At 37.5% G+C, this 26672-nt stretch overlaps 1 protein-coding gene across 4 annotated transcripts in view; it reads right to left on the bottom strand.

Moving 5' to 3' along the window:
- Positions 1-26672, bottom strand: part of zgc:77784 (uncharacterized protein LOC402947 homolog) — a 120237-nt gene that overhangs the window by 15360 nt on the left and 78205 nt on the right. For all 4 annotated transcript variants that reach the window (XM_047392080.1, XM_047392082.1, XM_047392083.1 and 1 more), the window contains exons 10-21: positions 26330-26411; positions 26009-26177; positions 18341-18507; positions 16115-16236; positions 15723-15939; positions 15411-15529; positions 12506-12677; positions 5061-5264; positions 4252-4294; positions 4023-4156; positions 3636-3923; positions 1072-1210 (exon numbers count right to left, since the gene is read on the bottom strand). In XM_047392080.1, the coding sequence (XP_047248036.1) occupies positions 1072-1210; positions 3636-3923; positions 4023-4156; positions 4252-4294; positions 5061-5264; positions 12506-12677; positions 15411-15529; positions 15723-15939; positions 16115-16236; positions 18341-18507; positions 26009-26177; positions 26330-26411 (1856 nt within the window). The remainder of the gene's footprint in view (positions 1-1071; positions 1211-3635; positions 3924-4022; positions 4157-4251; positions 4295-5060; positions 5265-12505; positions 12678-15410; positions 15530-15722; positions 15940-16114; positions 16237-18340; positions 18508-26008; positions 26178-26329; positions 26412-26672) is intronic.

Raw genomic sequence — 26672 nt, 5'->3', positions numbered from 1 at the left:
AATCTGCAAATATTTCTAATAGAAAGCACTTGTTTTACAACTGACCCATGCAGCAGATTCCTGTCCCATTTATTGGATTGCTTGTGCTATTTAGATTTACATCTGGGTGTGCCATGTATCCCACGGCTGAGCCATAGAGGAGAAGCTGTGTTTGACTTTACATGGAAAGAATAATACATGCAAGCAAAGTATATAAGCAGCTCGACCTTCAACATCCATGGTGTTGCATTCTTTAGCATTATTCTGCATTCTGCAGGTGCATAGGAGATTTAACAAATCCTGAGTCCTCTTCCAATACAATCTGATTTATTTTGAGTATTTTCCAATGTAGAAACTGAACTAAAGAGAATGCATGATTTTCTCAAAAAGCTCTGATCATTTTTAGCATTTACATGTTCCCTTACTCCAAATGAACTTGTGCCATGCATGACCTTAAACTACAATTTTTGCATAATATTCAATGCAATCCAATAAATGGTTCAGAACACTCAAAGGCGTCAAACACAAGTAATGCGAGGATTAACTAGACACATATTGCTCAAAGTTTTTATTCAAATGGAACTAGTAGGAATAACAAGAAGACAAGATCCACCTTCATGATTTCTGTTGTCATCTCAACGCCATCAGGGCTATTTTAATGACGGACATGTCATTGAAAATGGAAAGTGCTAATTCAGCCTGTCAGACGAAGGCTAATGTCATTACAAAAGACACAGCACAGTCAGAACAGCCTTTCTGATCCCCACCCCGTTATGTCCGCAATCTAATGTGTCAGAACTAGTTAGACTAGACGCTCCCCTTCACTGCCTCGAAGCCCAATCGGCTTGCTGCCTATAGACACACAAGTGTTAATTTGCAAACTCCCCAGTCCAGCAAACTTCACTTAAGTTTTCCTTGACAGCCTTGGCAGACTGATAGGGCAGCTTTGATGCCCAGCTGCCTTAACTCCATCTGTCAGAGAATTGGAGCCAAAGGCCTTTTCACTAATAATAAAGAGACTAAATGAAAAGAAGCACCAGGAGCTGCATGTTCCTGGAGGACATGAGAATATCATGTAGTGATGAATCTTACCTGTGCTGTGCCTCTTCTTTGTCTGATTTTGCACAACTTCTGTCTTTGTTGGGAGGAAGAGACAGCGATAAAACATCCACCCAGGTGAGCGGAGCTGACTTGGATAAGGATCCAGCAGACGGTCGCAGAGCCAGTTTGTCTAAAAAAAGAAGAAAATGTTACACACCGATAAATACGCTTCCTTTGCTCAAAACTCTGACTAATCTCATGTTTTGCTATATGTAATTTCTCTTTTTCAGGTTATATGTTATTTATTTTACCATGTTTTGCCTTTAGTAAATCTTTATGTGCAGTTTGTCAAACAACAATGCAAAAAAACAAAGCAAAATAAAAAAAGCTTCCCTCTTTCACTGACTGTTTTTTCTCTTCAAAACAACCCTAAAGTTTATATACAGCTGTAGCTAAAGTTATTCAACCCCAACTGCAAATTAGCTCCAATGGCTACATGTGCAAAACTAGCAGCACAAATCAAACAAGAACTGTTTAAATAAATAGCTCTGTGATTTCTTTAAATTGAACTCTAAAAGCCTTTCCATAAATTTGTGAAGATAACATTTTATTTTGGTATTATGCATTTCTTTGCCTGATACATTAATATTCCCAAAACAAAATTATGTGTGTGTGTGTGTGTGTGTTTCAGCAGCACATAAAAGCTTTTAAAAGACGACTTAACGTAAGGTTGGACAAATAATTTTCTCCATAAAAAATTACTTGAAGTAAAAAGATGTTTAAACTGTATTTTGTTAGATACAAGGTCAGTCCTAAAGAGCCACTAGCTGAAAATGTGAATGAATCAGAAGGATGATGCATCTCTCAGTTCCTCTAACAGGTCTTTGCTGAATTTTCCTTTTTCCAATTGTGTTGATAGCTTCAGCTCACTCTGCCAGTTGTTTTATCCAGTTTTACTCTCTGTCTGACATGTCAAGGTTTTAGAGATTAGACAGAATATAAGTGGTAGAAGCAGCAAATGTCCAGGGAAAACATCTGAACCCAGCAAAATATTGAATAAAATCATTTGAAAAGGTTGTAACAAGATTTGGTGATTTTTAAAAATCCTGGTGGCACAGTTGGTAGCACTGTTGCCTTGCAGCAAGAAGGTCCTGGGTTCAATTCCCGGCCAGGGGTCTTTCTGCATGGAGTTTGCATGTTCTCCCTGTGCATGTGTGGGTTCTCACCGGGTACTCCGGCTTCCTCCCACAGTCCAAAGACATGCCTGTTAGGTTAATTGGTCACTCTAAATTGCCCTTAGGTGTATGAATGAGTGTGTGCTTGGTTGGTTGTGTGTTGCCCTGCCACTGGCGATCTGTCCTGGGTGTACCCTGCCTCTTGCCCATAGACTGCTGGAGATAGTCATCCGCAACCCACTATGGAATAAGCGGTAGAAAATGACTGACTGACTAAAAATCCTGGTTTAAAAATCAAAAAATGTGGAGTAGTACTCCACCCACATGTTGCCACGTGCTGTTAGACAGCTGTTTACAAATTGTAAAGGAGAGGAGCAATCTGAACCGTTGTTTGATTAAGAAATTTAAAAAAAACATCAAAAGTGGGCCATTTAAAGACACTACCAAGACTAAAATGAAAATTTTGCAAAACATAAATTTTCTGCTGAGTTTGAACGTTGGTTTTTGGTGAAAAAAACGATGATTTTTAAAAATTGTTCCAATTGGAGATATTTAAAAATTCCAAACATATTTATGGTTTCTTAAGTGCAATGGATGTCCAGACATCGTTAGAGGCAATGTCATAGAGGCCTACTTTGTGCAAGTTCACTGTCACAAAAAGTGACACTGTCTCACATTTTCTCGACTTTGTACCCCATGAACTGCAAATTAAAAGAAACAGTGCCCGAACAGCGCAACTTCTTTTAGAAAATCAAGATATTATTTTTTGAATTCTTATGTCATGAATATCGAAAGCACTTACTGGTGTGGGATTGGTATTACAACATTTCTGTTGAAGAAAAATATCCAGAGTAGTAGTTACAATAGCTGGGACTAACTTAGGTTTAGCATAAGGTTAGCTTGTCTTATAGAGCAGGGTGAGTATTTGTAGCATGCCGGCAAGTTCACCTCAGAATGTCAAGAAAGAAAAAACACATAATGAAGGCTTTGGACTGGCCCAGTCAAAGTTTGTGCTTTAAACCTGATTGAAATGTTGCATCATGCCCAAACACCCTCCAATGCTGCTGAATGAAAACAATTCTGTAAAGAAGAGTGGGCCAACATTTCTCAGTTATTTTTCACACAGGGTTGAACTCCACACTTAGTATTTACTCAGGTTATCATTCTCTGTTAACAAAATCAGTTTTACAACCTCAAATTTTGAGATTGTCAGTACAACAAAAAGCTAAAAACAGAAAGACAGAAAAACTTTTTATCCAATTTGAATAAATAACTGAATCTGACTGCACTGTTCAATGATTATGATTAATTGGAATGTTTGTACCTGACTTTTGTGAAGTGCCTTGAGACGACATGTGTTGTGAATTGGCGCTATATAAATAAACTGAATTGAAACTGAATTGAAATTGAATTGAAAGAATTTGTGAGGAAAATACTCACCATTGCTTTTCTTGGTATACTGGAGTTTGGCATATTCTGACCCAGACTGACCAGACTGAATAGTCCACCGGTCTAGGTCCTGGTCCAGACCCATAATCCCAGCGTTTGACAGAGCTGGGTTGCTGCTGTAGGGGTCTGGACCCTGGTTGTAGGACACGCTGGAGTAAGTGTCATAGTAAGCCAGCAGGTCATCCTCAGCCACTGTGTTGATGGTGCTGTAAATGGGACTGTCATTGGATGCCGTGCTGCGCTTCTCTGTCTGACTGGGGTAGTTGATAATCCCGACGGCTGTACAGAAGAAAAGCATGTGACATCATCATCTACAACCATCTATTCTGTACTCTTATGGGTAATTTTGCCACATATTCAACTTCCAAGTGCTCTTACAGTTATAATATCTTTCTGAGTCCAGTTTTCCAGAGCAGCAGTTTACAAGGTCTTTGCTGTGAGTAAGGTTCGGAGTGGGCCAGGAGTCTGCCAGCCAGGGGTAATTGCCCATATTTGACCCCAACAAGCCAGGCCTTGAGGGAGGGAGAGGTGAGAATGTATCGGTGCTGTTTCTATTAAACGCAGAGTGGCTCTTATCATGTGAATCAAACCTTTAAGAAGAGTTTACCCTCCATTGACGATTCCAGATCCTTCACTGTGAGCAAAACCAACTGCAAAAAGGAAAAAAGTGCTAAGATATAAATCATGTTTGACAGCAGAGAAGAGAAAGCTTTTGCCTTAAGATATCTCTTTTTCCTTTAAAGACTCCAAAGAGAATACAGACATTTAGGCCTGAATCATTATTCTCCACAATACGATCAAATAGAAGGTTTGAATTAATTTCTATGAAAATACGCTTCTGACCTAAATACCCTAAGACACACATACAATAGATTTATATACATTAAAGCATGCCTGCAACAAAATGCAGCTGCTACAGTCAAAGCTATGCAAACTGACACAGACATAAGATAATCTGAATCGCAACAATACAACACTTGCATAAAATCATACTGCATGTGCTTCTCTGAATGCCTTAGGAACTGTACAAATGATATGTTTTCACTCATGCACCCCAAGGCTTTTTTCTAAATCTGAACTGCTGTGTTTTATTCTCCGTTGCCTTCAGTTGCGCAAACTATCAAGCTTGGAAAAATACATTTAAATGATCTCTGTATAGCATTAAAGTGCAGGATTTGTTTTGCAAAACAACAACTGAAATTAAAAGCATTCATCAATGCTGAAGATATCCCCCAGAGGTCCTTTGGGAAGTTTGTCACTGTCACTGGTTGAGAAGCAAAATGTAAAGGTTTGCTCAGCAACAGCTGAATCCCTTTTCTCTACATCTCGTCCCTTATGTTGTGTCTGACAACTCTGAGTGAATCAAAGCCCTGAGGTGCATCAGTGTAACCTTCTTCGACTTGATCAGCTCCCCACCTGCTGGTGTGTATGCGAAAGATGTGGTGTAGTGTCCTAGCTGTTTCCTCCTGCGATGCCGGCAGTATAGCCACCCGCTGAAGCCCATCAGCACCAGCCAGGCAGCCACGCCCAGCCCTGTGATGAAGGCTGGCTGGCGGATAACGCCGGCGATCTGCTCCGCTATGCTGAGCTCGCTGCCTTTCTTCACCTCCACCAGTTGGGCTGAAAGACAAAAACACAAGGCCAAACCGTTGTGTAATGAAAGTTTACAGGGGTTTGGATTTTTGGCTTTGCTTTGCTTAGACAGGGTTCCTACACAGTCCATCCATCCTTCCATGCTTATCTGAGGTAATCAAATAGGGATGTATTTATTTCTTTAAAAGAACTGCGAAGTAGTACATTTTACATCTGATAAATTATTTAGAAAATAAAACTGTGTGGGAACCCTAAATTAATAGTGTGTTACTGAAGTTATAGAAGCTTAGGCACTAAAGGCTTTGGATAAAGTTTGCCCGTGTAGCAGACAAGACTGTGGAAATAAATCCTCATAGAAAAGAGAGAAAGAAAATAAAAAAGGCAGCTAAAAATCTTCTCTGACACAAATATAAATGTCAAAGTTGAATGTGGCCAAGGCAAAACGGGAAGCTGAACAACATCTACAAACAAATAAATAAAAACATCTCTGACACCTTAAGATCACAGCAGTTGATGTTGAAGATAAATTGGGCCAGAAACACGATGGACTCTCAGCTCTGCCTCCTGATTCCTGTCTGATCTGTTCGCCATCAGAACCGAAAACAAATAAATAACACCACAATGTCACAGACAACTTTCTGAATCAGACCAGACCTTGAGCTGAAGAACTATGAGCAGGATGCTCCCATTTCTTTGACTTCATTCAACCCTGGTGCCGTAAAGCACAAGGATCCACAATGCCTCTAGCTTTAAAAAACCTCTCTGCACATCTGAAAACACGGTAATCTTTTCTAAAATTTATCACACGTCTTTTTTTAAGTGCCATTGTTGTAATTTTCCTTTGGTAAAAATAAACTATTGTTCAGTTTCACATTGCTAAGTTAAATAATAAAAGAGAGAGAAAATATTTAAACAGCCAAAGCAGTTCTGTTCCAGATGAATATACGCACAGAGCATGTTTGCAGTAGCGTCATTACTCTCATTAATCTAATATAATCAAGAAAGTAAAGGATTAGAAAAGGGTTTGTTATGCTGATGATGACAAAATTATTTATTTTATCAACCTATTGGCTACTGTATAAAGGCAGACGAGCAGGAAGCATAGGTGGTGAGTAAACTGTTTAATAAATAAAACTCACTTAAACACGTAATGGCAGAAAACGGCATAGACAGGCAGGCATTAATCAGAGGAACTGAAAAGCGATACGTAATGTTTCCGCAAGGAATGAACAGAATGATTGTATATACAGTATATGGAGCGTGGTACAGGTGAAACGAGAAGACTGATTACATGATGCAGGTGGACCTACTGAAGCTGACTGCAGGTTGACAGATGCAGGGAGAACAAAATGTGACTAGGGCAAAACAGAAATCCAATAATACAAACTAATCAGGAAAACATAACGTATAGAACATGAACTAGAAAACAATAATAAGAAACTAAAGCACAACCAGGAAAGTAACAGAAACAAGATCAAAAATGTAAACTGGAAATTAGAATAACTTGAAGCCAAACAAAAACACAGACAACCTCAAATCACGACACAATGGTATATGTCAAGTGTTTTTTTTCTGTTAATATTGATAATCAAGTTTTATAGCTAATGAAAAGCCCAAATTCAGTTTAATTGAAAATTTTAATTTTACATAACACCAAAAAATAAGTGCTTTTAGAAGAAGTGTTAACCAACTAAAAAGTATGTCCGTGTACAGTACTCAATACTTGATCAGTGCTGGTTTTGCATGGATTACTGCATCAATGCAGCTTGGCATGAAGGTGATCAACCTTTGGCTCTGCTAATGTGTTAAGGAAGCACAGGTTGCTTTAAAAATGGGTTGCAGCTCATCTGCAGTGTTGGCTCTGGTGTTTCTCATCTTCTTCCTGACAATACTCAATAGCTCCTCTAAAGGGTTTGCTGGTCAATCAAGCAAAGTGATAACAAGGTCAATAAAACTGGTATTGGTACTTTTTTCAACATGGACAGGTGCCAAGTCCTGCTAGAAAACCAACCTTGTCGGCAGTGGGAAAGATGGAGTTCTGCTCTGACTTTGGACTTGATAAACCACAGTGGATCAACACCAGGAGATAAAAAAAATACTCCTCAAATTCTCCCACAATGTGGAAACTTAACACCATTGAGCAACTTGGATGCTGAGCCTCTCCACTCGTCCTTCAGACTCTCGGACATTGATTTTCAAATAAAGTGGAATCTTGCCGTAAGCTGCTGTAAGACATTATATGTTTCTATAAAACAAATAAAGATTGAAGAGAGGCAAAAATTCAGAGAAATATTTTCCAATGCTACACGCGAGCCTGGTTAGAATACCATAAAGTAATTTCTCTCTTCCACTCTCAAGGTTTGGTTTACCATTCTCTTTAGCATACGAAAATAAAATGTCATTCTATTAAACCATTTAATAAACCATTTAATTACACATGAAAATGAAAAAAAGGTAAGAAAACAACGAGGAATGGTATTGCTTACAGAGATCCTGTGCTGGAATATTCTCTTCGTTATCACAGCTTGTTGGAAAACCATTTCAGGTGACCCCCTCATGAAGTAATCGAAGCAAAGGGGGCCTTTTTTGAAAAATCCATAATATAATAGATGTTTTGAGTTATTTCACAATTTTGTCTTTGCTACATAATTCCATTTCTCTTTGCTTTATAATTTTGATTTCTTCAGCATATGTATATGCAATGTAATAAATAATAAAAATAAAGAAAAGCCATTAATTGACAAAGGTAAGTCCAAACTTTTGACTGGTAGTATAATTCTACTTACATATTGTAAATAACTGTAAAAGACACTCTTTTCAGATTATAATGGATCAGCCTTTACACAGCTTGTCTTCATGGGGGCTCACAGCACCCTCCACAATTATTGGCACTCCGGATGAAGATGTATAAAAAGACAAATTCACATTTTATTGCAGTGGCCTAGTATCACATTGGCTGCTAGAAAACCTCTTCTTTAATTTAGGCAGTTATTATTTGCTGAAAAATAAGAAATATCTGTTTTTGACAAAAATCACATGGTGTACACTTATTGGCTCCCCTGCTGTTAATAATTGAATATGTTACAAGGTTGGAGCATACACAGAGAGGGATTTTTGAGCATCCCTGTTAGCAGGAGCTCTATAGACACCACTTAGGTATCTATGGTAGTGCCAGCCAAACTTCTCAGGATAACAGGGGAAGACATCATGATTGGTTAAGTATTTCCACTACATCACAGGGGTTCTCTGATAAAATAATAACATCATCAGCTAATATGCTGCTTGTATCTCATAGTAGGTACGTTTTTTTTATTATCTACTGACATTTCAGCTGTATCTTATGAGCCCACACTGGTTGATTCACAACCCCAAATAAGGTCTGGGAGATTGATATGTTGACGTCTGGAGAACCATTTCTGCATTGGCCATATGTTGTGGATCATGGTCCTGTTAAAGATCCAAAAATGACCCGTTTCAAGAGCCCATGATTTCATGCAGTCTAATATGATTCCTAAAGTCTTTGGAAGAGAAACAGACCCGCAGCATTACAGATCTTCCACTGTACATAACAGTGGGTATGAGGTGCTTTTCTACGTATTTGCTTGTAGCTGAATATATGAAGCTTAGTCCCATTTTACACAAAGTTTAGAAAACTCTTTGTTTAGATTTATGATGGTCGGAGAGATTAGTTTTTTTTCTCTTTCATGGTCCCAAAGAATTGGTTGGCATGTAAAAAGTCCACAAGAACTTTCTACATGCTACTTTTGTTGTTATGGTGTCTTGGCGACCTTAAGATGCCACTCTTTACTGCAGTTCTCTTTTTTATAACTCTTCACTGTGTATTGAAAGGATAACCAAGGGCCAGCCATAAAAGTCATTAAAGTAATATTAATAGTAAAATATAAAGTATAAACACAAAAAAACCGTTTAAGTTACATTATTGTATGCCAATTATGTCCAATAATTCTTCCACTGGTGTCTTTGCAAAAAATGATATACTACTATCAGATTTTCCCAACTAATTATTGTGTTGGATTATGCTACTGAAACATAAAAGAAATGTATTTAAGGCTGTTTCCATATCTTTATATGGTGTGCCTACAAAGCATAACAATTTGGCAGATCTTAAAAAAACAACCACATTTTTAAAAAATTTTTATCACGTTTACTGGCAACATATTCAGACTTCTGCCGGCTTTCACACAATCCCTACTCTCTCCTGACACACTGACAGAAAATACTGTATATGACAGACAGACAGCTAGACAGCTAAGTGACAGCTGGGTGAAAGGGTGTGAGCAAAAATACAGTTTATAGCCGAACGTAAATTGCTCACATCCATCTTAACAATTGTCAGACTTCGCAAAATTACACTGTAGAATTCATGGCGGGTTTTACCCACTACCTGAAACATTACGCTTTCTGGGAAACCTAAGTAGAAAAATTAAAGCAATTTAACTTTAAATCTGTCAGGACTGTAATTTACAATTTAAACAAGTATTAAAATGCAGTAAATTAAACCTTGACAGTGATGTATGGCAATCTGACTGATTCCTGAATTAATATAATGAATAATAATCAGTTTTCAGGTTTAGGAGCAAAAGCTTTCAGTCTTAATGTTTTTTGGTTTATCTTTTACAGAGACAATTCTTTTTACAGAAGTTTATTTCACTTTAGGTTTTTATTTCAGAGGCAGATTTTAGAAACACACTTTTTTGACAAAAATCAACAAAAAGAAGGAAACACACAGGCTTTGTACTTATCTGCATTTTTTTGAGACCATACAGGTCCTTCTCAAAATATTAGCATATTGTGATAAAGTTCATTATTTTCCATAATGTAATGATAAAAATTTAACATTCATATATTTTAGATTCATTGCACACTAACTGAAATATTTCAGGTCTTTTATTGTCTTAATACGGATGATTTTGGCATACAGCTCATGAAAACCCAAAATTCCTATCTCACAAAATTAGCATATCATTAAAAGGGTCTCTAAACGAGCTATGAACCTAATCATCTGAATCAATGAGTTAACTCTAAACACCTGCAAAAGATTCCTGAGGCCTTTAAAACTCCCAGCCTGGTTCATCACTCAAAACCCCAATCATGGGTAAGACTGCCGACCTGACTGCTGTCCAGAAGGCCACTATTGACACCCTCAAGCAAGAGGGTAAGACACAGAAAGACATTTCTGAACGAATAGGCTGTTCCCAGAGTGCTGTATCAAGGCACCTCAGTGGGAAGTCTGTGGGAAGGAAAAAGTGTGGCAGAAAACGCTGCACAACGAGAAGAGGTGACCGGACCCTGAGGAAGATTGTGGAGAAGGGCCGATTCCAGACCTTGGGGGACCTGTGGAAGCAGTGGACTGAGTCTGGAGTAGAAACATCCAGAGCCACCGTGCACAGGCGTGTGCAGGAAATGGGCTACAGGTGCCGCATTCCCCAGGTCAAGCCACTTTTGAACCAGAAACCGCGGCAGAAGCGCCTGACCTGGGCTACAGAGAAGCAGCACTGGACTGTTGCTCAGTGGTCCAAAGTACTTTTTTCGGATGAAAGCAAATTCTGCATGTCATTCGGAAATCAAGGTGCCAGAGTCTGGAGGAAGACTGGGGAGAAGGAAATGCCAAAATGCCAGAAGTCCAGTGTCAAGTACCCACAGTCAGTGATGGTCTGGGGTGCCGTGTCAGCTGCTGGTGTTGGTCCACTGTGTTTTATCAAGGGCAGGGTCAATGCAGCTAGCTATCAGGAGATTTTGGAGCACTTCATGCTTCCATCTGCTGAAAAGGTTTATGGAGATGAAGATTTCATTTTTCAGCACGACCTGGCACCTGCTCACAGTGCCAAAACCACTGGTAAATGGTTTACTGACCATGGTATCACTGTGCTCAATTGGCCTGCCAACTCTCCTGACCTGAACCCCATAGAGAATCTGTGGGATATTGTGAAGAGAACGTTGAGAGACTCAAGACCCAACACTCTGGATGAGCTAAAGGCCGCTATCGAAGCATCCTGGGCCTCCATAAGACCTCAGTGCCACAGGCTGATTGCCTCCATGCCACGCCGCATTGAAGCAGTCATTTCTGCAAAAGGATTCCCGATCAAGTATTGAGTGCATAACTGTACATGATTATTTGAAGGTTGACGTTTTTTGTATTAAAAACACTTTTCTTTTATTGGTCGGATGAAATATGCTAATTTTGTGAGATAGGAATTTTGGGTTTTCATGAGCTGTATGCCAAAATCATCCGTATTAAGACAATAAAAGACCTGAAATATTTCAGTTAGTGTGCAATGAATCTAAAATATATGAATGTTAAATTTTCATCATGACATTATGGAAAATAATGAACTTTATCACAATATGCTAATATTTTGAGAAGGACCTGTACATATGAATAAGCTTTTTATTCATACTGATTTATTTTATTATTGTCTCTTTCCTTGAAACACTTTGACGCATACAGTGGCTCTTAAGTTAAAATGGCAGGTTTAAGTGACCCTAATAAATTCTGTCAAATCTATTCCCTCCCACAATCTGACAAATATCATATACAATTCAACTGGAAACTAAAGCAAATCTATTAGAAGGAAACATAAATAAATAAATAAAAAAACATAACCTGTATGCAGAAGTGTGCACATCTTTAAACTACTACTACTACGAGGCACCTTTAGATTTATCCACATGATTTAGTCTTTTTTAGTCTTAACCTGCCATGAGTTCAGTTTTAGAATTAAATAAAAGAAACAAATTAACATGGAACGAGTTTTAAATGATTTATTGTGTTCTCCCATTTTGCATCACAAATAGAGTTGTGGACTTATTCAAGGATCCCACAGAATACTCATAACTGAAATCTGAATAGTTCTCCACACTGAGAACCGCATCTAAAATGCTTCTGATTGTGTAACTATGTTAACATTTTGTTACTCAAATTTTCAATGCATGTTCCCAGAGCTGTACCACATATACATACATTTTTCTAACAAGCTGTTGGCAAAATATAGGAAAAAAAATAAACATGAGGCTACTGTTTTAGTAAAAAAAAAAAAAAACACATCCGTTTTCTCAGTTTGAATTCCTGACTAACATCTTTCACATATTCACACTCCAAAGAGGAGTGATTATCACACAGCACCTTGTTTTTAACCCATTCATGAAACTCTGAGGACAAATTTTACCCTCGGTAAACTCAGCCCGCCGGGAGTGCATCCTGCCATATTTTACAGAGCGCCGTGGCTGTAACAGTTTGAGTGACTCACTGAGAAGCAGGCTGACAGGCGGACTCAGAGCGCCCACACCCAGACTGGTGACAGCAGCCACCGACATTGTGTACTGGATGCCAGGCAGCAGACCAGTCAGCAGGATGGACAGAACGGACCCGTCCACGGTTCGGTTTATCTGACTCTTCCCGTCGCTGGGCAAACACCAAACCTGATAAAAAGAGCCAAAGTTAATCTTTGATCCTTCAAACAAGTCAAAGGGGCTCTGATCTTGCCCAGTTTGAATAAAAGTCCATAATTTTTAATCTTGAGCTTTCATGCTTTCTTAGACAGATGGAGCATAGAATAAAAGATTAAATCAGAGAATAAATATACCAGTGCCTTTCAGGATAAGTCTTAAGGATATATTTTGGAGAAATTTTACATTTTGATGCTGTTAATTTGTACGTTTTAGGTAAAATAAATTCTTCATCCTTTTCTGTTGACATAAAATTCAAAATGTTAAATTTGAACGAGTTCGAGTTAAAGCAGGGTTAGGTTATAAAACAATACCCCAAGCTTTTAATGTTTCATGGGGCGAGACAAAATATGAAATGTTAAAGTGTTGTGTATCTTTTAATAATGGACTCTATACATAAAATTGTAATCAATTGGATTGCAGCCGCTCACATTAATGCTAAATTCCATTGAAGTTCTGAACTGGGTTTCTTTAATATTTATCCCAACCAAGTTTAAAAAAAAAGCAAAACTTAGCTTAAAGAATCTGGAATCAAAACAAAAGAGCTCTTACTAAATGAGAACATTTTAAACTGTAGCTGGTACTTATGAGTCCAATTTAAACTGCATAATTTCTTACCAGATTGGAAACCAATAAATATAAAGGCTTTTTATCCTGTTTTAGTAAAATAATCATTCCTAATTTTGTCATGGAAATTTTGATCAAGAAGGTAGCAACCATGACTTCTTTCCAGCTCTGCTATAATCTGCATATCTATCTACATTGATATTCAAGGAGCAATTCTTTCATTAATTAACCTTTTGTGAAGGTCTGTGATGGAGTCACTGAAGGTTATAATGAACAACTGTGTTGTAATACCAAGCTATCTGTTTAGAATTTAGTGCTTTTTATATTTAAGCCTTTGAAACAGAATACAACACATGGCTCTTTTGGAAATGAAAAACTTAACAGGATTTGGTCTGATCCCTGCCTTCTGCTGATAGACATTAAAATTAACTGACTTCTGTTTGTTTCTATGTGTATTTGCAGATGGAAAGAATAAGTCAAAACAACAGAGCTGAACCTTTTTTTTTCTGGAATAGCAGCTTAGTGATTAGTACTCAGAGCTGTGCTGATGCTAATAGACAGACAATCATTACTCTGTTATTTCTCTCTTTTCCACACAGCAAACAGATGACAGGAACAGTCAGTGTTTAACAGACAATCTGAAGACAAAACAAGAACTGGCAGCACATGAGCAGAAAAAGAGTAATTACTAATTGTTAATTATGAATCAGTGTTTTTCACAACCATCTAAACAACAGCTCTGTACACTTCTGAGTAATGCCTGCGCAAAAAATGCAAACATTAGAGAGGGAAAAGATCAACTTGTTCCATTTTGTTTGGTTGTGCTGCAATTTGATTCCTCCATCACACTCTTGTGCATATGCCTTGCATTTCTACAGCAGCTATAAGTAAAAACTGCTCTAACATGGCCTTTCTACACATCTGATCCTGTAGCATAAGTGGTGTGAACTCCAGCTACGCCAGGCTGCTGCATATTTTGTTGGAATTTAAAAAATGTTGGTGCCCTATGTGGCACAACTTAGAGATGCATAAATACTGTACATATATACCACTACATTGACATTTAGATACTGTAAAAGCTAAACAAATGTTACTGTTAATGCCAGACAGCAACATTACCTAATTTCATGCTACGCTATGTAGACACTCTGTCTGCACCGATGAAGAATCTTTCTCACAAGCATGCTGGAAGTTTGGAGTGGCTGTCACAGCAGGAGGATTTGGCCATTTTTCTTGATTAATTCAGCTAATAGTTATTTGACCTGTAGGGGGAACTCATAAACCAAGTATAGAGCCCTGGGAGACCCCAGTGAACTTGACCCTGATATGGTCAGACCATCAGTGTAAAACCATCATAGTTAACAGTTACTGATGCTGTAGTTTTGCATAGGTGTAGAGGGGTGAAAACAAGTAGTTATAACTGAATGAAAAGACCAATTAAGTGTATAGCGGGAAAATAGGCACCCAACTTAATTTTTTATTTTTCTATCCTTAATTTCTCTAGTAATACGTCCTCTAGTGTTATTTCAGTTGATCTGCACTCCACATCCAGCCGCTAGGGGGCATTTGCCACATTGGTGGCATAGAGAAGGTTAATAGGCACACAGAAGAATAAACCTTCCTGTTAAATGCTAACAGAAGCTCAACGTGTGTTTCATCTTTTCTGTGTCACAGGTCTGTAAATATGTATTTTAATGTATATATATTGTTGACTTTTAAGAGTTGAAGAGATTAATGAATCGCGAGTCAACCTGTTAGTCATGTTATGTGGTTTCGGATGAGCATTTTGTAGAAAAAGGGACATATTTCTGTATGATAACTAATGCTATCAGACTTTGGACATATGTGCTAAGCTAACTGAGAAACAACTAAATGACTGGAGGATTCACTTTGAACTTACTGTACTATGCACTTTTTGGTTCTCTCACTGACATTGTTTTGGTCTCTATTTGATGATGGTGTGTTCAAGTTGACGTGCATCGTTAGTTTTCTTCCGCACATCTTTGAAGTTTTGTGGTTGTTGTAATGTTGCAAAATGTGAAAAAGGTAAAGGGTAAGAATACTTTTGCAAGGCACTGTAAGTGGCAAGATAAAAAACAGCTTGAAGGTCTTCAAAGCAAAGGCCAGGCGTTGACTCACCTTGTACTCCAGGATGATGCTAGTCTGTATGTTGTGAGGTGGTGGCTCCCAGGAGACACTGATACTAGAGCTGTTGGTGAGCTGTACCACTGACACAGCCTGAGGAGGACCACTTAAAACTAAAAAGAAGAAAAAGTATTTAACTGGAATTGGTACACAAGTGTTGGATGATAGTAGTATGTTTAGAAGTCCATGTTTCTGCATGATTTAAAGCACATTTCCAGAAATAACTGATCACATTTAGTGACTTTTTAATAAAAATAACCTCCAGTTTTATATAATAAAAGTTATTTTCTGATGGGAATCTCATACCCTCCTCAGGGGTCCGCACCAAAACCATGAGACTGTCATGGCCCTGTAGCTCATTGAAGTAGGGGCGTATCTTGACTTCATACTCCTTCTTGCTTTGAAGATCTGCTAAGACTGCACTGTAGTCGGATGTTGCTTCTACATCTCTGACCAACCAGGAGCCGGGGATCGTCCGGTAAAATATGCGGTAACCCTGGATGTAACGGGACTGACGGGCAACCTGAAAAGAGTTTGCAAGAAACAAACAGCCACGTCAAGTGCCTGTAGTGTTTGGGCTTCCAGAGATTTAGTTTATGCTTTAATGTTTGAGGGACCGTTTGAAGCTAATCATTGAGGATTAGTGTGTCTTCATCACTTTGATAATTAAATAATTTGCAGCCATGAAGTTAACTCACAGTCCAAGATATCCTGGCACTGGTGGGAGACAGAACCACGGGCTTCTGCAGGTAGATGGAAACCTCCCCCAGTTCTCTTTGAACCTGCCTGTGGTCCACACCCTGCTCTGTTGGACTCCCATCTGAAGCCATAAAAAAATATAACATTATCAACATTGCTCAGGGCAGAAAAGCATCACACTGAGAAAGCAATTAGTTATGACACTGCACATGAAATCAACTTTTTAAAAGAGCACAGCACATTATCTCTGCTCTACATCCACTATCTTTTTTTTCAGCTTAAATATGCTATCTAAAGTGCAGACTGAGAAGAGGGACTAGTGTAAAGCACAGGATTTATTAAAAAGGTTTTCAACACTGCACACTCTCTTGCTTTACAGGAAATGCCAGTTCTTTGGGATGTAAAATAATAAAACCATAAATAATTTCAAAACCTTCGAACATATAATAGTGTAGAATTCAGCTGAAAGAAATTAACAAATCTGTTATAAAAAATTTAAAATGTTGCATATCCTGGAATAAATGTGCGCATCCCTAAACTAACTTGTGATTGAAGCACCCTCTCACATAATTTCTGCATTCAGTCTTCAATTGGCAGAAGTCTATTAGTATCCCTCTCATTAAGTTCTTTTTTTGTTCTTTGTTATGTTTGAGGGGACCTATGGTAGCCTATCACTGTCGGTGCATAAATGTGTGTATGAATGGGTGGATGACTGATTGTGGTGTAAAGCGCTTTGGAGTCTTCGGACCTGATAAAGTACTATACAAGCGGAGGCCCTTTTGGTGATGCAGAAAAATGGAATCTCTTTTCATGAACAGTTTTCTGTCACACATTGATCTTGATTTGATCCAGAATGACATTATTCAAAGTTCCATCTAAAGAAAAAGTAACTCCAGATCATTATGTATCCACCCCCATGTTTCACTATGGGAATAGTGTTCTTTTGGTTATGTGCTGTGTTATTTTATTTAATTTTTTGTCAGAAGGTTTAAATTTGGTTTCATCAGACCAATAACACATTTACATACAGTGCAAGGTTCTGTTGCCACACCTGGATGTTTTATGTGGAATTAAAAGCTTCTGTCTAGCAACCCCGTTTTTTAGTTCAGACATATTGTGAAAACAGGGGTTCATTGACAAAGGTAGAATACAGCTGCTACTCTAGAAATCCCAGCTCTTTCATTGTTGCTGTTGGCCTCTTGACAGCCTTCCTCTCTAGTTTCCTTCTAGTATTTTTATCAGTTTCTAACAGACGTTGATTGTTTTTGTCCCATTTCTTTCTCCAGTTATTGGAGAAATAAATGGGACAATGAATGGTTTTTGTATATATAGTTATAAGCTAAATTATTCATACCTCTGGTTATTTTAATTCAACTAAGGAATTTGTTTTTGATAAGAAATGAGACAGGCCTCTCCCATGAGATAAGACATTGCTCAAGGGGTGTCATTTCGAAACCATTGAAAAAATAATTTATATGATATTTTTTTTCACATTTTAACAAAACAATGACATGTCAAAGATTATTTATACCATTCTCAATAATGAGTGGAAAGCTTTTATTTGCAGTATAGTATTCAAACCCAGTTTTCGCATTTTTCTATTGCTATGTATTGGGCATTGGAAGGCCTCTTTGCCACCACCCTAATCTTAATTATCGTTGCAGAATTTACTACAAAATGGTAAAATTATGTCCTGTCACAAGAAGCATGTGGTTGAAATGAAAATATTACTTTAAACCTAAATCTGCCAGGGACATGAATAATTTAGGGTTTATCTGTATATATAGGGTATTTATTTGTTCCTTCTTCTGATACCTTTGTACAATTAGCTCCTTTTTGATCTTTTATAGCCTTTCTGCAAACTAAGTAGGGTTCAGGTTTATAACTGAATGATGCATTTGAGTAAATGACAAGAAGCTCCTACAAGGACAGCTGCACTTTAATTGTGTTTCATCAGATCCACTATAATTAATGGAAAATGTGTACCAAAGAAAACTAAATGTTGAAAATAAATTAGTCGGTGCTCCAACAAAGTTTATAGGTGTCCATACTTGTGCTACTATATTGATGCAGTTTTATATTACGTGAGTTGGACAGGGCATATCTCCCCAAAAGTGGGAAAAAAGTATAAAATTATATAGCATATTGTCATTATGTTACAGCACAATAATCTGGCATTTCATCAGGGGTGTGTAGGCTAATGAAAAGCACTGCGCGTAACTCACCCTGTGTCCGGACTGGCTCAGAGATTGGGCTGGGGTCACTGAGGCCGTAAGAATTGACTGCCCGAACTATAAAGAGATAAACCGTGTTCGGGAAAAGTCCAACAACTGTGTGCCTCTCATGTTTCACGTGGTCTGCAACAGTTTGCCAGGTGCTGCCCACTGATTGGCTGCATGACAGAAAAAAAGCAAACGAGAATATTAAAACATCACCTTATCTGAAAAACATCAGCTTTTTATGATCATAGGTAAAATTTACCCACGGTGCAACTGAGATATAGAAAATGAGTTAACCTGACTACTAATATGAATTCATCTGATCTTAATCAAGAGGATGTTTTCCACACCCCCAAAAAACAGAGATAATCAAACAGACTCTTTCCCCAAGCTAATATCCTGTTTTACTTTTTTTCATTTCTGTAATTCTTCATTTTATCTTGATTGACATGGGTTTGAGCACAATGCCTAGTTCAGGGATTGTCGGGGTGATAGCATAGACAGATGAAATTGAAAAAGCCAGCATCAGAAGGAGAGATCTGAAGTTCACATCTTGTAAAATTCAGTCTAGGTAGTCATCCCAATAGAGATAAAAACTTCACTCAAATCTCAAGAGGATGAGATAGCGCAAAGAAATAAGTCAAGGCAATGGGGTGAATTAGTTCGAGTAAAGATTCTCTTTATAAATGTGTATAACATTATTTTCTCTTTTGGAGCAAATGATTGTTGTATCAGAAAATTCTAAAATACATCTGAAAAAGACATTTTAAAAGCTGAGACTTATAATCAGTCAACAAATCAAACATTATTATATAGCATCTTTCATACAACTTGGTGCAAGAAAAAATGCTTTACAAGAAAAAAAAAAAACAACAGAAAAAGCTCTCTTCCTTGATAGACAAAACAAACAGAAACTGACATTTGTCAAAGGGTAAAATTCCCCAAAATATGTTTGAATCTGTGAGAGTAGCCCAGACATGAACAGTTTTTTTTCTATTCATCAATGAAGACTTCAGAATGAAAAGTAAAATTATGAAAAGGAGGGCTAGTTAGTAGGAAAAATAAAAGAACCATTTGTAAAAATACAAACAAATAAATAAATGAAAAGGAGAATTTCATTCATAAATAAAAAAGATTATGTATTAGTAGTAGTAAAACACAAATACCAGTAATGACTGAATGATACAACCACATGTAAATATAAATTTAAAAAATGTTATTGTTTAATGTATGCCATTTATTTTACCTATTTATTGATTATACAGAAAACTATTGACATTACTGCCATAGCAAATACTTACCAGTACAATTTTATTAGCAAATCATACTTGTAAAACTAACAAAACATGAGCACAAAAATGTCTGGTATATATATATATATATATATATATATATACATATATATATATATATATATATATATATTAAAGAGAATTGCACTTTTGGGCATTTACAGCAGGGAAAATAAGTATTGAAGAAGTCAACATTTATTATTGATAAATATATTTCCACAAGCACTACTGACATGAAATTCCCACCAGATATTGACAACAATCAAAGCATTCTACACACAAACAAAAAGACTAAAACACACAAAATGAACAAAGAAGCTGCAAAATGGTAAAGAAGATTTACCATATATCATCTACTATCAGGTGCTCCTCACATTATTTCTGACAGGTGTATGATCAGAAACGTTGTCCAAGAACTAAGGAACACTCGTGCAGGACTTCAGAGACACCAGGAATTAACAGGCGCAGTTTTTCCATGAAAACAAGGAGCAATACACACATCAATAATGGCCTCTGCGCATGCTTACAGCATAAGACTCCACTGTTGAAGAGCAAACATGCTGAAACATCTTTAAAGCTTGCCTGCAGAAAAGTTGGACCGGTCAGTGAAATACTGGGACAATATAGTGTGGTTAAATAAGCCCAAATGTATCTCTTTCAATCTTGCTGCACACTCCGCTTGGGGAAAGGAATAGCAATGCACAAACACCCAACCAACAAGTGGAGGTGAGACCACCATGGTGTGGGACTATTTTTAAGAATATGATTATAGCAGATTTCATGCAACTGAAGTAGCCATGAATGAAAAAAATTTACTTGAACATATAAGAAAAGAATCTGCATATGAAACAAAAATTGACTTTTCAGCAAGATAATGATTTCAAACAAAGAGCCACGGAAACTCTCAAATGATTTGAAAAAACAAAACAAAATAAAGCTGTTAAAATGTCCTAGTAAATCGGCTGTTAACAAAAAAATTTATATTATGTATACTTGTGTGTCAGTTTACATTATTACATATAACTTGATTTGTAGACCAGTTTGTTTCAATTCAATTCAAATTCTGTATTAATCCCAAAAGGAAGTTAAATGTATGAGTAGATTACTTTGGTTACAGGAATATGGTGTGAATATTATGCCCACAGCTTCATTAGAAATATATTTATGGAGACAAAACTGAGAATTAAAGAATAGATAAAAATACATATGATAAATACTTGTTTCTCCATTGTAATTTAACGATTCATTCTAGTTTTAAGGATTCAGTTTTTTTAGATATGGTATAATTTGGTGTTTGGGTGTGTCATTTAGGGAAAACAAATCTAATTAGTGAGCAAGCTAGTAGGACTATTATTAAATTGATCATTTATTTTTTATTCACCACTTTCTAATCATCTTTACACGTAGTTAGATAATTTAATTAGACCAGTTCAATCCATGTCAAGCATCCCTTGTCTTTATTCAGCCCAGAAACAATTTTGAAAATGTAACCGTTTTAGTCCAAAAGGTCCATTTGAAATTTAAAAAGAAATTTCAAGTCAGCACCGATTAGCCCAATAATTCCACCACAACAACCTTTCAGCCATGTTCAAAAAACCATAAATGTCTTAATATACATGTATTTTGCCTTTAAACAACAATTTTTTTTACATTGTTAAGACAGAAGGCAAAATTGTCTCTTGTGTCCATTCAATTAAAATGTGCCTGAGGGGAAGCAAAACTAATGGTCTATTTCGCTTAGCCTACAGACCGAATCAATCAGCACCTTAAAAACTCAAACAGCATGTTAAAAGGTATCTGTTTCTTCAGTGCACAGACTTTTTAATAATTTCTCAGCAAGAAAGTACGCAAACATATCTAATTCCAAGACTTTAAGTGGCTTCTACTAAATGAGTGAGCAAATTAATTAAAAAGTTCATAACTGCCTTCTTGAATCTTTGAGATTCTTTTTATCTAAAAAGCACACAGCAGGTCTCAGATTGCAGACAAAGTTTTATTCTCCTTTATTGCAGCAGGTTGGCTCATGAAGGAGTCAGGCAAGGAAACAGCAGTTTGGTGCTGTGGAAAAATACAAGTACTATCAAACAGCATGGCACTGTTTCACAGTTTTCTCAACTCTGTGGAGAGGAAAATAGTGAGGTAATTACAACAAGCAGGTCACAGCTTTTTCACTCCTTATGAACAGGGGCATTTTTTCTCACCAAATGATCTCCAGAGGGGCAGATTTCCCATTTAAAGTGTCCAGCTGCAAGTCTAAAATTGGCTTTTAAGTGGCAACAATGCCTGCTTTCCTATGAAAACTCAACATTTTCTTGTTTTTTATGGGCACCGGGGCTTGAAGGTCATAATTGTACACCACGAACGTGGTTGTGAATTTTTGTGCACCCAAAATCTCAGTAGCATTTTTCTAAAAAGGCAATGACAACGACTGAGCCATTTAAGGCTTTAAAGTTTTAAAGAAACTAATCTGAAACAGGAGGTCAGCGTAATGACGGCCAGCACAGCAGAAATGTTTTCACGCTTTTTAGTCTTTGTAGTGACCCTATCTGCATCATTTTAAACTAGATTGAAACTAAATTGCCTAACATCCATTACAGAGGTAAAAAAAAAAAAAAACAGGAATTACTTGCTTTGTGTCAAGAAATGAAAGAGATACCCAGACTTTTGACGTCTTTGGTCACATCCACACAAAAACAGTTGTTTTATTGTGCAACAATAAAACAACAAGATTTATACTTAAAAATCCATCAGTCTATCAGATTTTATAGCAGATTTCCTACAGTTCAATGTAAAACAAACACATTTTCAGAGATTAAAAACAATAGCATTTTATGACCCAAAACAATATTTTTTCAGAGATAGAAAACCTTAGAATGCTATCTTTGTGTTTTTATATAGATAACCAACATGCAACATGTGGAAAAGAATGATGCCAAAAAATAACAGTCAGAAACATGGCCTCAGACTTTTCCCTGGATTTGAAAACATTATGGGCCATAAACAATTCATTATCTCAGAATCACACAATGTAAGATAAGGTATGCTGCTACCTTTGGGCTTTACAGGCAAGCATGGTCAATTATGTCAGAGTACAAATGATTCTGAGATGATCAAGATGTAGGATCTATATGAAGAACAAATGGGAAACCAGTAGTGATCTCTGCGGCACAACACAAGTTGAAGGCAGAGTTTGCATTTTTAAAGTGAAGTTCTGTAAAGTTAACAGTAACAGTTCTCTTACTATTAATCTATTAATTAATATGGCCTTGGGTTTGTGGAAAAGCAAATTAATTCTTAGAGCTGTGGAAGACATACAGCTAATCATACAGTCGGCAGCCTCAACCTCTTTAACCTTTGTCATGTCCAGCTCTGTGAGTTGATTGTTTAATGGTTGTCTACTTGGTTTTCTTGTCTTTTGGAACTTTGTTTTATTTTGTACACGTATGTCTTGCATCATTTCAGACACCTTCCCCTCCTGAGATTCCCACCTGTAATCAGCCTAATGTTATCTACCTGTGTCTCGCTGTCCTTCTTTGTTTGTCTAGTTATACCTCACTCTATACAGCTTCCCCTTGCCAGTTCGTATTCGTTCCTTGTGTCAAGCGTTCTAGCCCTAATCCTATACTGTCTTCCTGTGTTTTGACCCAGCTTGAATTTTTGGACTTGCCTCTGCCTCTGTTTTGAATACCTCTCCTTGGATTGGAGTTTTGTGTACTGACCTTGGACTGTATTAAATAATTACTGAATTTACACCGCTGAGTTGGGTCTTGTATTTGAGTCCTCTATTCCTGTGCCTCATGACACCTCTAACCAAGTAACACGGATGTTGTAACAAAGGTCTCTTGTAACGTTGCAGACCTTGAATATCTGCTAAATTATGTATTCCAAGGACAGAGGTATATTTTAAGTCTAAGAAGTTTACGCCTGTCTACAAATTCACCTGGGGTAAAAAAAATCCAAACTAGCCTATCATGCTTGCCATTGAAGATGCATCATTGTTAAGAACTACCACAAAGGTCCTGTTTAAGTATGAGCAAAACAAATATGGAGGACAGTCCTTAAAACCACCCCATGGCTCTAAATGATGCACCAGAAAATACAGGTGAGATGCCGCAAAAACAAGCATTAACAAACAAAATTCTTTGTGATGAAGCATGCAGCAGTGGATAGATCCATCATTAACTGAATTTTTTTTCTGCCCCAGGGCAAATGTAGGTATCCATGCTTGTCAGTGTGTGTGTGTGTGGGCATCTACTCTGTATTCTCTGTCTTGCTACTATAATGAGTGAACTCTCTGACTTGGCATGCATACCCTCCCTACATTGCCCCAGGACAGGACAGAGCTGCCAGTCTGACCGCTGCATTAATTGTCTGCTCATTCATTCGCTTTCTGCCTTTCTGCAGCCCCTGGTTGGTTGTTAGAGCTGCTTTGGCTTTCCCCAGGACACCGTAGCTAAACACTGGGACAGTGAGAATCACACTTTATTTTCCTAACATCACTTAACAGAACTGTTTTCCCTTAGGCTGAGATGAGTCATTTTCTGAACTCTAATGGCTCAAAATGAAGGAGACTTCATTAACGAGGAGCAGTAAGTCAGGGAATGAATTATCTGGGCTGGAAGAAAAAGTGAAGGCTTTAACTTTAAGAAGCACAAAATCATCTAAAAATGCAAAAACAAACAAAAAATATATATATATATCAGGAAACAATTATTGTCTAGCAAACGTTAAACTCATTTTAATTAGTATTCTTTGCACTGCATTTCTACACCATTGCACACAGTTTTGACAATACATGCAGACCCACCAGAATAATGAATGTCCCTTTGTTTTGCTAGCATTTTGTTACAAAAATAAAGTTCTAAGTTTATACCCGTTTATCCTTGCAGTGTCACAGGGGGGCTGGTGCTTATCTCCATTGGAGTACACGCTGGACAGGTCGCCAGTCCATTACAGGGCAACACAGAGACAAACAACTATGCACACACACACCCACCTAAAGGGAATTTAGAGAGACCAATTTACAATTTTTGGACTGTTGGAGGAAACCAGAGTAACTGGAGAGAACCCACATATACAAGGGGAGAACAGGCAAACTCCAAGCAGAAAGACCTCAGACTGGATTTGAACCCAAAACCATCTTGCTACCAACTGTGCCACCGTGCAGGCTGCAATTAACACTGTAACACCCAAAATATTCTGTTTAGCTAATACTAAAAGCCAAAGTATAAAATAGTTGTTTTTAAAAGAGCCTTAAAATGAATAACAGTCTGTTAAATTTGGATGTTAAATGCAGGCTAGCCGGCACCACAGAACATGCTCTGTCACCTTTACTTTTGACCCCCAATCTAGGAGTGTCTAACAACTTCTTAAAGCTCTGGATGGAGCATAAGGTTGCAACAGTTCAGGCATATATGGTGGTGCCATATTAAGACTCTTTAAAAAAAAAAGCAAAAGAAATCTTGAACAGGACCCTGAAATAAACAGGAAGCCAGTGCATAAAGGCTAGCACTGGTGTGATGTGATCGTAGTTCTTGTCAGAAGGCGTGCAACAGCGTATTGTAGAGCTTACAGCTGCTGAATACACAATTTATTAGGGCCAACAAACAGAGCATTAGTTATTCAGGCATGATGTAATAAAATTACAAACTCCTTTTAAAAGTCCATTGATGGAAAGGTGGACTTTACTAAGGAGATTTACCTGGAAAAATCTCTTATTTACCTCTGAGCTGATCTGTCTGTCAAACTTAAAGCTACTCTCCAAGATCACAACACAGTTTCTTGCAAACATTGTAAGAATCAAATTAACCCATAGCACTGTCAATACCGTTAGCAATGTTCATGTGCTTCAACCAGTGATAACCGAAGTTATTTTTTAAGGTGAAGGCTGAAAGGTGTGGCATCATCTAATCTGTATGAAAGCTTCTAAACACATCAATCTTTGTAGCCAGGAAAGTGTGTCCAAGTATAAACACTCAAAACGTAAATGCAAAAATTCTCAAACAGATTATTTTGCAACTTAAGTGTTAACCATTTGAATCTGACATTTTCTTTACTGCGTAAGATTATGTTTTACCTGAGAATAAAAGAAGAGTCAAGATTCTTGACATAAGAGTCAACTCTTAGTGTTTATGAATTTTGACACTTTTTATTAAACTATATAAGAAATTGTCAAGTACTTTTTGACCACCAATTCACAGTGAGGTTTTTCTTATTCTAATTCAAAGTAAGGTGGTGAGAGATTTTAATTAAATACCATTAAATGAGAAAATTGTAAATCAGAATGCAAAGAGATGAGATACACATATAAGTGTTACATAGATTCCTATTCAGTATTAACCTCCAGTCTTAAAAGTCCATGTTTTGGCCTTAACAATCTTACCTAAAGGCTTCAATTATGTAGGAGGTGACAGCATCTCCACCTTCATGTGGATTGGACTGCCATGTAAGAGTGACTGTGTTTTTGGTCACCTCGGTCACCACAGGTTTTTGTGGAGGTCCCGGAAGCTGGATGAACTCAGAAGCTCTGGACCCAGATGACGCCACATCCTCTGTGATGCAAAAAATACCACAATCAGAGGGCTGGCTCCAAACAACGGTGCAGATTATGTAGTGATAAGGCAGCAGATGGCAGTCTCACGAAGACTGCCGATGGGCTGTAAGAGTGATAAGGTATGAGTGTGAAGGGTTTTGGTATAAGTACCTCGGACGGTCAACGTCCCGCTCCAGGTCGATTCCCCCGTGGGGCTGGACGCAACGCAGGCGTACATCCCAGAGTCAGTGTCCTGTCAAACAGCAGTTTAAATACATGAGAGTCAGCAACATGCTTGTTCTAACAAGTGTTTTATTTTAGGGTTTTACTTACTTTTGACAGATCTGGTCAAAAGGTCAAAGACAATCATCATGGACATGAGTGTCCTGTTAACTTTAAGCTTCTAATGATGAATTGTGAATTCTCTTTTCAGGCTGGAATGATTATACAGCATAAAAAAACTCTATTTTACATACAGCTAAAACCAGATATTTACAACCACTACATTAAAAGA

Source organism: Girardinichthys multiradiatus, chromosome 18 (genome assembly GCF_021462225.1).
Source record: "Girardinichthys multiradiatus isolate DD_20200921_A chromosome 18, DD_fGirMul_XY1, whole genome shotgun sequence".
In the NCBI taxonomy this organism is placed as follows: Eukaryota; Metazoa; Chordata; class Actinopteri; order Cyprinodontiformes; family Goodeidae; genus Girardinichthys; species Girardinichthys multiradiatus.
This window is presented reverse-complemented; position numbering and strand designations above follow the sequence as displayed.